Source organism: Cinclus cinclus, chromosome 5 (genome assembly GCF_963662255.1).
Source record: "Cinclus cinclus chromosome 5, bCinCin1.1, whole genome shotgun sequence".
In the NCBI taxonomy this organism is placed as follows: domain Eukaryota; kingdom Metazoa; phylum Chordata; class Aves; order Passeriformes; family Cinclidae; genus Cinclus; species Cinclus cinclus.
Genome location: NC_085050.1, coordinates 32,720,194 through 32,734,174, shown reverse-complemented (window position 1 = coordinate 32,734,174; position 13,981 = coordinate 32,720,194). Strand labels below are relative to the sequence as shown.

The 13,981-nt window shown below is 38.3% G+C and overlaps 1 protein-coding gene across 6 annotated transcripts in view; it reads left to right on the top strand.

The window, feature by feature from the left end:
* Positions 1–13,981, top strand: part of TENM3 (teneurin transmembrane protein 3) — a 309,761-nt gene that overhangs the window by 260,020 nt on the left and 35,760 nt on the right. For 4 of the 6 annotated variants that reach the window (XM_062492835.1, XM_062492833.1, XM_062492832.1 and 1 more), the window contains 4 exons: positions 4,742–5,009; positions 5,567–5,710; positions 9,104–9,353; positions 9,735–9,755. In XM_062492835.1, coding sequence (XP_062348819.1) covers positions 4,742–5,009; positions 5,567–5,710; positions 9,104–9,353; positions 9,735–9,755 — 683 coding nt within the window. The remainder of the gene's footprint in view (positions 1–4,741; positions 5,010–5,566; positions 5,711–9,103; positions 9,354–9,734; positions 9,756–13,981) is intronic. The other 2 variants (XM_062492838.1, XM_062492834.1) reach the window with 1 other exon arrangement.

Sequence of the window (13,981 nt, the reverse complement as noted above, 5' to 3'; positions counted from 1 at the left end):
CAACTGTGACTGGCATGTACCCCTTCGGGTCAGGTTCCCCTCAGAAATGCATAATGCTCAACAATCTGTCACCCAAAAAAAAACCACACCTCTCATAAAAGATGGGCGGAACCAGATTCTATTCAAAACTGTATGTTCAGCTCCAGAGGAGCTGCTGCTGATCTTTTCACATAAAAAGGGAATGCCAGCCTAAAGTCTGTGAGTCTGGAGGAAAGCACAGAGAAATAAGCCATTCCCTGTGTTCTTGCAGTCAGTATTAGCCGCCCTGTTCGTGTGCTGTGACAGCACTCACTGTCACGGACTGCAGGAGAAAATGATGTGCTTCTGTAATCATCATCCCTTGAAGTGCTTCATCATCCCTTGGAGATAATGTTTCCAAGAGTGTACTTAGTGCCTTATGAATCCCAAATTGATCAGAGGGGGTATTAAAGTCTGTGCCAAAGGAGCAGCATGAAAGAAAACTGAAAAAAAGAAAAGGGCAAGCAAGGGGAAAGAACAAACACAGTGGGTAAAGAGGTGATCACAGACCCAACAGATCATTACTCAAGAGGGTTGATAATAACACGTTAGCTAAATTTGGACTGCTTAGGCATGATTTTATCTACTATTAATTGCAAGTTGCCATGCTTTGCCTAGACTTAAGTAGCTGAGATTAATAGGTGTGGAATGAGGCAATAAACTGCATTCAGATGAGGGAGTTCAGGTTAAGCTGGAGCTGCTTTTATGTATTAGGTAACATTGTTACTCTCTTTTTCCTAATAATTTCCTTAAATGTCTGTTTTCCATATATTGCCATGTGGTCTGGCAGAAATCCATGTGAGTCATAGTGAGAACTTCTGAAACTGAGTATTTGAGGGTTTCCCTCTCCTAAACTTCTATTATCCACTGTTACATGTGCTTGCAAGATGCCTTCTGCACGTCCTGTGCCTCTTGTTTCCATCACTTCAAGTATATGAGAGAATGCAAACTGGATATTGTCCTTCAAGTTATATATTCAAGGTTCTTCTCCTCAGACTCTCTCTCACTACTGGCAGTAGTGTGGCAGAAGTTGGCAAAATTTATTTAGGAATTCAGAGGAATTCAGGATAAAAGATGAACCTCTATGACAATAAAAATAATTATTGCTCATTTCAGGGTGGCTAGATTTTCAGCAAAGAAATTAACCTATTTTAACATTTAAACTAACAACATAATAGGATATCTAAAAATACTAAAAATCTTACTATTCTATGATTGCTGCACCCTAGTTTTGCCTACTTAAAATCTTCAGAAATTCAACTTTATACTGAGAAAAAAAATGGAGATTATTTGTGGAACTGAATATCTCCCTTTATGTATTCCCTTCTTTTCCAGCACATTTTATGGTTTTCTTCTCTTTTTCTTTCTGTTTGAGACTTTATACGTACCTTTTTCTTCATTCTCTCATAGACACAATTTTATATTTCTAAATGGATGTGACTTTTTCCTATCCCTCTTCTATGTTTTCAAACTAGAAAAGCCAAGTATTTTTACCCTTGTTACTTTAAATGCTTTGATACTTTTGATTTAAATGCTAATTTCAGAACCTCAGTTGTAGGGGAAGGCTTTTGTTTTTAAAGGAAAACATTTTTTCTGTCTTGAAATGAGCAGCTTCAGCTTCTACTTAATGTATAATTTTGGTACTCCTTAATATGAGCCTTTATGTAATAGCAGCAGTTGCCAGTATCTAAAAATGCCATCTTTTCCCCTCAAACCTAGATCATGTTACTTTTTAATGCAGCAGCTTGGCTGTTACTTCTCAGCAAACAACCTTTTTCTGACACTAGGACTAAAGTTTGCACTTGTTTGTGAAATTTGTCCTCAAATCCTCTATTGAATTTGTTCAATTTGCCAAAAGAAAAATCACAGCAATGCAGCAGGCAGTTCTCCCCCTAACTGAATTACTTATTCAGTGTTCTGAATACCATCAGAGCGTGTCAGTTGAATCATACCATATTTTGAAGGAGGAAAGCACTGTAGAGCCTGGACAGCTTTTCTCCTGCTGGCCAGGAGAGATGAGGAGCTTTGCACAATTTATGTGACTCGAACTCTCAGGACAACAACAAACTCTGTGAAAACTGAGGTGACCCTTATCTCAGTCCCCTAAATTAAATATTTCATGGCTGTCCTTAGGAGAAGGTTGATCATCCATAAGTAAAATGTCAGCCATTAGAATTTGGTGGTTGGGCAATAACTCAGTCCCCTTAGGGTATCAGCCTTTCTGAAGGTAGTTTGATACTCAGTCTGGAAAAGGTGAAGTACAGACAGCTTGGTTGTGTTGGTGATTCCTGATGTGACTTTTATTCCCGGTGACTTTCCCGATTGCTTTACAATTGATGTGTTGTCATGGCTCCCATAGGAGCTCTCTGCTGTGCCTGATGATTTACTTTTTTGGATGTACATTAAACTGTTTAATTCTCTTTGTAATGTTTGATTCTGGGAGAAAGATTGAGTTGCATAACCTTACCGATACATTTCTAAAGTTCTCAAGAAAATAAGTTACTACGGGGGATATTTTATGGGAAAAGGGAAGTTATAAGTCAGATTTCCAGCAGGCATTTGAGGCTTCTTCAGAAACTAATAATAGGGGTTTAGGTTTTGTTTTAAACCTCACTGAGAACTGCATGAGTGTCCTAGTTTCTAATTTGATAGTAATCCAAATACACAGTGGAATTTCTTGAAAATTGAAACTTCAAGGTGTCCTCTTTATTGCCTGTTATCTCAGCCAAGAGTACTGGAAGACCACCTATGTGTTTAACACTGCTTTTCCACAGTTGCAGTTGTAAAAGAAGCAATGGTCATAACAGGAGACCACTGAAGTCCATTAAATTGTGTCCTGTAACAAGCATATTATTTCTTTTCTCCTCTTGCTTACAGAGACCTCCATCTGTTAGACTAGTTTTAATGTGCGGTATATGAGAGTCCTGCTGATGTCTTGAGGAGGAATTTGTCTTTTGTTCCTGGGTGGTTTGTGCTTTTCCTTCAAAGTCTCAGAAAAGGAATGTGTTCGCAATCACTTACCTCTCTAGAGAGAGGTGGTTTTGTTCATGTAGGAATGATTTGCCTGTTCTCAGGATTAGACACTGTCTGTATATTGAGCTGAGGGGAAGCAGACTAGATTTGCAAAGAGAAATGAGGCCATGCTCACCTCCTTCAAGGTGACTACTTGTCATTCCTTTTTAGCCAGGTTCTTGGTGGGGAACAAAGAAATATTCAAAGAATAAGAATTAAGAATTTAAAAAATGCACTTTCATTTGTTTTGTATCTTCCAATTCCTACTTTATTTCCTACAGCTCTATTATAGTCTTACTGGAGAACAACAGTTTTATGTTTACATGTATCAGATGTAAATAATTATAATGCCAATGAGTCAAAAGAGTATTTCTGAATTTTTGTTACTGTTATTGGGAAGTAAGTAGATATAATTAATACTATATAAACCTTTCTGTAGATCCAGCAAAAATGCTAATATAGAGGACAGTGTAGCATGTGTTGCCCTCCTTGAGCATCAACCACATTACTTCACCCTATTCAACACAATTTTTTAGAAGCAGTGTCCAAGGATTTCTCTGGCATTGAAAGCTAGCAGCACTTCTTTAGTAGCCAGGTTTTGATCCCACTAAAGTCTTAAGCTTTTTGTGACAGTGCTCTTCCTGAAGTCTGCTTTCCTAACACTAAATAGCGTTTAGTCTTCTGACTTCAGGACCAGGAGACAGAAAAGTATAATAAACCTTTCTTAATTTTCTTCCTGAGAATGTTCCTGTAACACCACTAAGGTTCTGGGTTTGTGCTTCAGCATCCTTTGCAACCTTTGCACTCTCCACCAAAGAAACATTACCTTTACAAATGTGTCTAGATACATTTTTCTTCTTCTTTTGTTTGTTTCTACAAACCAGGATACCTGGTAGCTGTTCACTCCAAGTGCTGGCTGCAGTGCTTATGGTCTGACTGAGGCTTAGAACAATATAGGCTGCCTTTATCCACATTACACAGAAACATTTCACATCCATCCATCACCCACTAAAGCTCCTCAGCTCAGAGGAAATGACAAGGTAGAGGAGGGGAGGAACCTTTTAAAAATAAAATTGGCTCATTCCACCTCTGAAACGTGAAAGAGATAAGCTGATATCTGAGTAGCAAATATTGATCAGAAAACATGGAAAAACTTTCCCTGAAGCATCCTACTTATCTGTCTTCAAAATAAATGGAAGAATGCTCTAGTTGAAAGTATTTACAATCCACTGGTAATGCAAATAATAAAATACCTGGAAGTTCTTCCTGCTCCTGCAGGAGAAATTAGGTGTCCCAACCCAAATCTCAAGCTCTTCTGTCCTTAGAAGCTCTAGTGTCTTTATTACACATGCCTTTATTAGTTGGGACATGGGTAGCAGCATAATAAGGGGCAATCACTTAGTTGAAAGATGCTTTTTTGACTCTTCAGGAAAAAACAGTTGGGAATGTTTTCTCATGCTTCCTTATCCCCCCCCTTAGTTAGTGCCAACTAAGCAGCTTCAGTATAATGAAGAATTTAGACTTTAATTTTTTTAGAAGAAGTGTGAAGTGTTGTTATTTATTTATGGGTTTTTTAACCATGAAGGCCAAATATAGATTGTATTTCTTAATGGACTGTCATGCAATATGTTAGGCAGCCATTTATGATAGCTGCATTGTTTTGTTTAATTTCCAAATAATTCAAATAATTTATTTTTCTCTTAATGCATAGGTACTTCATGAAGAAACGACAATACCAGGAACTGATTTGAAGTTATCATACTTGAGCTCCAGGGCTGCAGGATATAAATCTGTACTGAAGATTACTATGACCCAGTCTGTTATACCATTTAATTTAATGAAGGTTCATCTTATGGTGGCAGTGGTGGGAAGACTTTTCCAAAAATGGTTCCCTGCATCCCCAAATCTAGCATACACCTTCATATGGGATAAAACTGATGCATACAATCAGAGGGTCTACGGATTATCAGAAGCTGTTGGTATGTGTTACAGAGGATTTTTGCACTTCTTGAACATAGGGAAGCAGACCTCAATGCTTGTATCCATTAAGTAGAAAGTGTTTTGCAGAATAAAATTATATCAGTGGATATTAAAACTTATTAAAAATATTAATCTAAGCTTTGAATGATGAGAAAAAAACTCCTTCAGAAGGAAAAAGAAGCCATTTTTCATCCACATGAAAAGTGATGTTTTTGACTTCTATTCCTTCCCATGAAGTAGCTCTCAGCCTAATAATGCATCATGGTGTTTAGTCTACACACTCTGTGTACTTTAACTAAAGAACAATAGCAGTCTGACATGCATCACAAAATGGCTTTCCTCTGCATCTGTCTTAATTCACTTACTCTTAATAACTAAAAATATTTTAATAACCTAAGATTCTGGTTAGTATTTTCAACATGACTAAGAAGCCATAGGAATTTTCATGTGTCCTTGGAGAGCAAAAGAATGCATGTAGCTAAAGGAAATCACATTCTTTAAACTCTTCTTCACAATGAGTTCCTGTACTTAATGAGGACATGTGCTGTTATTTCAGTGTCTGTAGGTTATGAGTATGAGTCTTGCTTGGATCTAACTCTGTGGGAAAAGAGGACTGCCATTTTGCAGGGTTATGAACTGGATGCCTCCAATATGGGTGGTTGGACATTGGATAAGCATCATGTATTGGATGTTCAGAATGGTAAGGAGTTAATTTTCTTCTTGCTAGTTTTACGGCTCCACTGCCCTGCACTTCAGGTCTCTCATTCAAACTTTTTGCTATTTGCTGTATTTGTAAAAAAGGAAATTATAAAACATTTTGCAAATGCTAAATGCTTTGAGCTTCCCTGGCTCCCCAGGGAAGTGGTCACATCACCAAGCCAGTCAGAGTTGGCAGGAAGTGTTAGGACAATGCTCTCAGGCACATGATGTGATTCTTGGGGTTGTCCTGTGCAGGGCCAGGAGTTGGACTCAATAATCCTGTGGGTCCCTTCCACTTCAGGAATAACTTCAGGATATTCTTTGTTTCTGTGATTCACATTGAGTGTCATGCTTCTGCATCTTATAAATACATATGCATGAATAAATTCATCACAGTCTGTGTTGAATATGCTGTGGTGGGTTGACTCTGGCTAGACACCAAAGCCATCCAGTCACTCCCCAGCTGGACAGGGGAGAGAAAACAGAATGAAAGGCTCATGGGTTGAGATAAGGACAGGGACAGATCTCTCAGCAGTCGCTGTCATGGGCAATACAGAATTGACTGGGGAAAATGATTTTAATTTATTACCAGTCAAATCACAGTAGTGTAGTGACAAAGAAAAGCAATCTTAGAAACAACTCGCCCAGTCATCCCTTCTTTCCAGACTTAACTTTACTCCTGAATTCTCCACCTTCTCCCTGCCAGTGGTGCAGGGGACACAGGGAATGGAGGCTGTGGTCAGTTCATCACACCCTGTCTCTGTCACTCCTTCCTCCTCAGAGGAGGAAGAACTCCTTACACTCTTCCCTGCTCCAGCATGGGCTCCCTCTCACAGTAGACAATCTCTATGAACTTCTCCAATGCGAGTCCTTCCCACAGGCTGCAGTTCTTCACAACTGCTCAGTGGGGGTCTGCTCTGTGGGGTGCAGTATTTCAGGAACAAATGGCTCCAATGGGATCACAAGTCCTGGCAGAAAACCTACTCCAGCACAGGCTCATCTTCCATGTGTCCACAGGCCCTGCCAAGAGCCTGCTCCAGCATGAGCTTCCCACAGGGGTTACAGCCTCCAAGGGCATCCCCTTGTTCTGATGTGGGCCCTCCAGGTGGATATGTGCTCCACCATGGACACCATGTTCTGCAGGGGCTCAGCTGCCTCACTGTGTTCTTCTCCCATGAGCTTCAGGGCAATCTCAGCTCTGGTACCTGCAGCACCTCCTCCCTCACCTTCTGCAGACCTTGCTGTCTGCAGAGCTGGTGCTTGCTCATATTCTCACTCCTCTCTCCAGCTGCAATTTGCTGTTGCCCAGTAACTTTGGCATCAAAGTGTATTTGTCAAGCATGCTGCTCAGCAACTGTTTGTGGGGTGCCATGCTTAGGAAACCTCAGCTCAACACTGAACGGGAAGAAATTTGGAAAAACTTGGCTGGAAGCATGTAGGGAAGGTGAAGTAAACAGTCACAGAGCTTAAAGTAGTAGCTGGTAGCACTGGATTTTCATGCAGGAGAGGAATCCAGAGTAATTATCAGGAAGGTCCTCTCTTCTGAAGTACTTGATGTCCCCTGAAGGTCTCCCCCTGGTACACAAGCTTATGTGTAACACAGTGTCAACACCTAAAGCATTGCCTCTGACTGGTAGGGAAACAAGGTAACCAAATCAAGGGAAAAGGTGTCACTGTACCTAATTTACACTGTTAAAAAAAACCAACCCCAAACCTGTGCAAATTATTGTAAAGTAATCCATCTAAAAATGTAAAGAGCTATAATTATATGTGTAAGATTGATTCTGTTCACTGGGTAAATTGATTATGGCTTTAAATTATGTTTTAGAGTACATTTGACAAGTAATGACTTTTCAAATTGTCATGTGTCTAATTGAATAAACCAAGTGGAGAGTTGTAATGACAAGGTGGATGAGATGTATAATCTATTCAGAAGAGAGTGCACACTGTGTTTGCATGGAAATCCAAACTACTGCAGTAAATAGTCTAATGTACATCTTTTAGTCTGTGATAATAGGAGGAGAAATGTGAAGGACCAATTTTTCAAGGTAATGACAGAATAAATCAGGTGCAATAGTGCACTGTGCTGACTTATAGAATTCCTCTGATGAAAATTGTAGAACTCAGCTATTTCAGGCAAAATTATAGTGCCATGATTGTCATAAATGATGTAATCATAGGAGAGGGGATTTCGTATACTGTTAATGCATTCTGGCTTTAACTATTCATGAAAAATACATTCTTCCTCTTTTGATTTAGATTACTTATTTAGATTACTTGCCATTAGGTTTCCATAAACCATTTTCATTTTTTCTGATTTTATCACATATATTGGTTTTACATTTATAATTTCTTGCATTTTATAACATTAAAAGTAGTGAAGACACCTAAAACATTTAAAGAGGAAAGCAAAGTATTTTTTCTCATACTCTTCTGTACAAATTGTGCACTTTAGGAGTGAGGAGGGAAAGAGAAATGCATCTTAAATTTCTTCTAAACTTCTCAAAAGATTACTGTATCCCTTAGCTCCAAACTGCACGAAACTCTGGGCATGCAATCAATAAAACCCAGATCTCTCTACAGTATAAAGTGATGTGTGGTATACATGGATTATACCATGGAAAGACATATGGCGACGTACAAGTGGAACCATAATAACTGACCATTTGTAGAGGACACCTTAATGGATTCATCATGAGATTGAAAAATAAGGGTCCTGGCAACATTTTAGCATACTTTTTTTCTTTTTTTTCCCCCAAGACTGAAGATTTAGCATAAAGCATCCATTTTTCCTCTCAGATTTCCTACACAGGCTATAAGGAAGAAAAATACTTCTGGCATATTGCTTTGTCTTCACAAAATTATTGTTTCTTTCATGGCCCAAAGCAGAATTAAGTTCCAGAGGCAGGTTGGCCTGGCACCACATTTTTTTGTTGTTGTTTTGACGTTTTTAATAACTGTCTATAACTGCAGATATGGTATTGGGGCAGACTTTGTTGCCAGAGGAACACTTACGTTGTGAGCTGAGTAAAGAATCTTTTCTAATGTAAAATTGAAGCAATCTACAACTTTTTGAAGTGGCTCTTTAATTAATGTTTACAATTTGCAGCAGTAATCTAATTCAGCTTACATTTGACATGATATTCATAATTAGTTATACTAGGACTTTAGGAACACAATTTGCAAATATATTATTTTACTTTTTTTATGAAGCACATTAGAATTTCAGTCATTTCTGGGCTATTTCAAAACTGTAAAGATTACTAAACTTACACTAACTAGCTAAAAGTATATTTAGAATTCTTTTGCATCATTTTATGTATATACATTCAGAGTTTTTATAAATGTTACTGGGTTTTGGTTTGGTTTTTTTTTTTTCTCTATTTTCTGGCAGGAATCCTCTACAAAGGGAATGGTGAAAATCAATTTATATCTCAGCAGCCCCCAGTTGTTAGTAGCATTATGGGCAACGGGAGACGACGCAGCATCTCCTGTCCAAGCTGTAATGGTCAAGCTGATGGTAATAAATTACTGGCTCCAGTTGCCTTAGCTTGTGGGATAGATGGCAGTCTGTACGTGGGGGATTTCAACTACGTTCGGCGGATATTCCCATCTGGAAATGTAACTAGTGTTCTGGAGCTAAGGTATGTTTTTTTCTCATCCTGGACTTTTGGAATTATGAGTTACTGTAGCTAATTAAAGTACTGACCTGGTGTAACTCTGAGTTTGCGAATGCTTTTGGGAACAAAGCAGAAATTGAGTTAAAAGATTTTAAAAGTATTTAAAACTGAAATGAAAATATTTTACCTTCATAAAATATTTTAACTATGTGAGAATTTAATCTACCCAAAGTAATAATTCTGCAGATTTTAAGAGTTAACATATGTGGTCAGTGGACAAGGGACAATCATTCACCACTTCACTAATGATAGATGTAAATGTTGCCTTCTTCTCATCTTTTAACATCCTTTCTGAATGTTTGTCTAATAATGTTTTTCTGTTCTTTTTTACTTGCTCCCACCAAGAAATAAAGATTTTAGACATAGGTAAGCATTCCTTAAAGAAGATTTATATTTTTCTAACTGTTCTTCTTTCTTTTTTAACAAATGAATGCTTATAATGGGCAAGTCATTTCTGAGATGTATTACTAGAAAATAGGAGTATTTTTCAAAAATAATGAGTTCATATGTTTTAGTTATGTCAACTGTCAGGCTGTATCGTCCTTTCCGATGAGTTCCTCTTTTCTCATCACTCTCTGTCCACAGTCAGGCTCCTTGTTATGCTTGTGTGTGCCCTCCTTTGCTGTTCCCTCACCTCTGCTCACTCCTTGCTGGCAGCGCTTTTGCTGATCCTATCAAAACTCACTCATTCATCAGATGCACCAAACATGATGAGAATGGCATATAAAAGTATCAAGGGAGTTAATTTCATTAGCTTTTTGATGTTGACTCTTTTCAGGCTCTCATTTAACAGATTTGTTTCTTTAAAGGTGAGCTTCTTTTAATAACGGAAGTTGAAATAGCAATAACACAAGTCCAGGAGTTAAGACTTTAAAATACACCGAGACTCACAAAATTGGTCATAGAAACAACAGTAGTCAGAGGATTGTAGTATAGCATTCATCCATCCTGGCATTGCTACAATAATGGCAAGAACAGAAGAGTAGGTGGATGCTTAGAATTGCTTTGCCACTACAGCAGCTGGTGCTGATAAGGAGGAAAAAACCAGAATCATGCTGAAATCTTGTGGCAGACATGAAACCCTGCAAACCTTTGTGGCAGAACTGCTAAGTATGCAGCTTAGCAGGCCCACTGGTACCTTTCTCTCCTTTTTGCTGCCAATCATTTTCCTTCCTTGTTTTAACAAATCCCAGAGTCATATCTCTGTTGTCCTTTTTTTTTAAATTCACTTTCCTTTGGACAGACTTCTGTGTGAAAAAGGGTTCTGTGTTTTCAAAAATAAGTTTCAAACGTGTTAGGCAAAAATAGCCATGACTAAATAAGGTGTCTGCATCAGTGCTAATGATCAGAATTGGTTCTGTGGTTTTTTTCCAGGAATGACTTGGAGGCAGTCTCTTCTGTTTGGTGGGTTCAGGGTTTCACTATCACAATTAGTTTGTAAGTGTTCCACCACTCTTAAAAGAATTATATCCCTTGTGGTATCACAAAGTTGCGATTGCAACTATATATACTGCAGATAGGATATTGACTTGGCAAACACATAGAACGTGGAATAATACTTAAAATGGGGTTGTGGAATGTAGAGAAGGGGATTAAAGAGTGGATGCATATTGAGGTTTGTTTTGCTGTGATTTAGTAGCGCCACCCTCTCTTGCCTCTGGCAGAACTGTGGTCACAGACTCAACTGCAGCATTTCAGAAACTGGATCCCCTGCATGTAAAAAAAGTTGGTGAGGGAGAATACTGAAGCTTTTCTGCTTTATTCATGCCTAAACGTGCAGAAGCTCTGAGTAGCAAAATTGCAATCGTACCACACAAATTAGTGTAACAGCATGGGCCCATATAGCAGCTGTGAAGTGAGGGCTCCTCCTGAGGCAGGAGACACAGAGGGCTCTGGAGAGCTGGCTCTGCAGGAGCACTTGTGGAGCCAGTAGGCAGGAGGTGTGGAGCCCATTGTGCAGCCCAACAAGATTTATCATGAGTCTGAGTTTTCTCTCACATCATACAACAATTTCCTAGTGTCTACTCTCAGCCTTAGAGATTTGCTGATGAGAGACTTCCTAAGCCAAGAGTGGGATCTTTATGTCTAATATCTCCTGGTAGCTTTTTATTCTCTTAATTTAGCCGCCTTTTATTTAAGACGTGTAAACTATTAGGATCCACCAAATCCTCTTGCAATGGGCTCACCAGCTAAGGACACACTGTGAGACCAAATACCTTCTTTTGGCTGCATGAATTTGTGCAGAGTCCTGTGAAATTCTGTAGCGGGAAGCACATCTGTCTGGCCTGTAAGAGGAGAAGGGACCAGATGTCCAGTTCCACTGGCAAACCTTTCAGACTGCTGAGGAGATATCTGCTTAAACTGCTGTTTGGAAAACAGCCCTCAACAGACCACTTTGCAAAAGATAATTGTTGGGTATTAGAAGAAAATGCACTAAAAAATGCATTCCCCAAGTAAAACTACTGAATGAGGCTAAATACTAGTTCAGATCTCTTGTCTATTCAAGCATTCACCTTTCCTAGCTATAAACACAGTACTTCAGTGCAGTATGATGTGTTTCCTATCTCAAGAAGCCTGTACTCTTTTAGAGAGAGAATGCAGATCCAATTTCTCCTCTTATGTACCAGTGACCTCACATTTTTTCAATCTCAAAGCTGAAATGATGCTGTGAGTGATTAATGCTGGTAGACATTCATGGAAGAAGTCATTTTCAGAAGGACTTTGAAGACAAGGAGGTCTTTTGTAGGCTATGGCACTATCCCAAATCTGTAGAGAGCCAGGAAAAAAAAAGTTTAACAAAACATATAAACAGCTTTGAAGGGATATACGATTTAGAGGGCACATAGTGAAGGCAAGAGAGACAGGAACTGAAACAGGAGTATTTTGGAAAAAAATCTGTATATGGAGAATAGTCCAGGTGATCTGACAGCTAAAGAGGTAAAAGATCAGCCTAAGCAAGATAAAAGCAAAGGGAAATAGATCATTACAGCTCTGTGCACAGTGTGCCCACTTTCAATTCAAAGCACTTAACTATTATTCGGCATAGACAGAACAAATTAATTTTTAGACATCTGTCTTTACAGGGGCCAGTGTGGGTATGTAACTCCATGTTTTGCAGGCTACTGAAAGTGATTAGGCAATACTGAATGAGTCAGTAAGTCACGGGCTGGGGATTTCATTTCTTTGCATTTGTTGTTATTGGTAGAAGGCAGAAGCTTAATTTCATTTCAGGGTACAATGAAATTGCATAAACTCTCCAGCTTTCCAGCTGCTGGCTGCTTATCCCTGTACTATTTTTGTGGTCTACATAGTGCTCATGGATGTTTTCTGGCTAGAAAACAAATGCAGTTTTCATTCAACAATTATTCAGTTCCTCAAATTCTGCCTTTCTCCTACAAACTGTTGGCAGCAAAAGCTGCCTTGGCTGTTCAACCTTCACCTGAAAAGAAATGCTGAGGTTAAGCCTGTTGTATCAACTCAGAAAGGAGCCATTAGACATGTACATATGGAAAGTTGGAGAGTTTCTATTGATTCAGTAGAAATATCCTATGGACTTGGAAACTTGGAGGGATTTTTTAATAAAATGAGAAAATGCATTTAAATTATCCGGTGTATTTTTTGGTTTAATGAGGATACACTACTTGCCATGAAAACTCATCCCAATTCCTTTTCTGTTGGAATTAATTAGACTATATATCTTCATATCTATGAAGAAAAGAGCTTTTAAACTTCTTTTTGGAAATAAGTAATTGTGTTAGGCATAAATTACTTTTTGATTTGATTACTTCTTATTTCAGTGGCTGAAAAATATGATTGAGGCAGTGTTAGATGGGTTGAAGAGAGGTATGTTAATTTAGATTGCAGTAGAATAAGAAATAACTTTATTTTAAATTACAATGAAATAAAAATTAATTGCACATTTCACATCTTGCAGTGTGTATATATTTGGAGTGTTTGCAAAGTTTCTTAAAGACCAAAGTAATCATGTAAATGGGTGTAATTTAATTTGCAGTCTATGGAGGTATAAATAATTTGCACACTACATAGTGATCATATTAAATGATCACTGCATAAATTAAGGTTTTGAAAATACCTTCAAACTATTTAGCACATTGGCAATAATAGATTTGTAATAGACAGGAATTTAAAGTAAGCCTGCATTTGATTGTTTTCAGACACACTGTGCAACAGTGCAATAGCAGAGCATTTTAAGAGGTGCTAATAACTGTGTATTTGATTTCATTAGTCTGTTTCACTTGGTTTCATTCGTTCTGAACCAACATGTTAAAAGTCTTAAAACCAAATCAAATCCTATTTATGCAACACATTTTTTTTCTGTGTCTTTGTAATTGGATAGCTATAAAAATCTGTCCCTGCTAAAAGACATAATTTGTTCACAAGTTGTTCCTGTTGGTCTCTTGTTGCGTTTTCCAAGTGGCAGTACATAAAAATGTGTTACATTAGCACAGTTATGTATTTACGAAACGTGAAGTACATCATTCTGTGAACAGATGTTTGGCTACCACCAGACTGGTAGATCTGTTTAAGCAGCGCTTTTGCAAACATCAGAAGTGACTGTTCTGACACTCTGC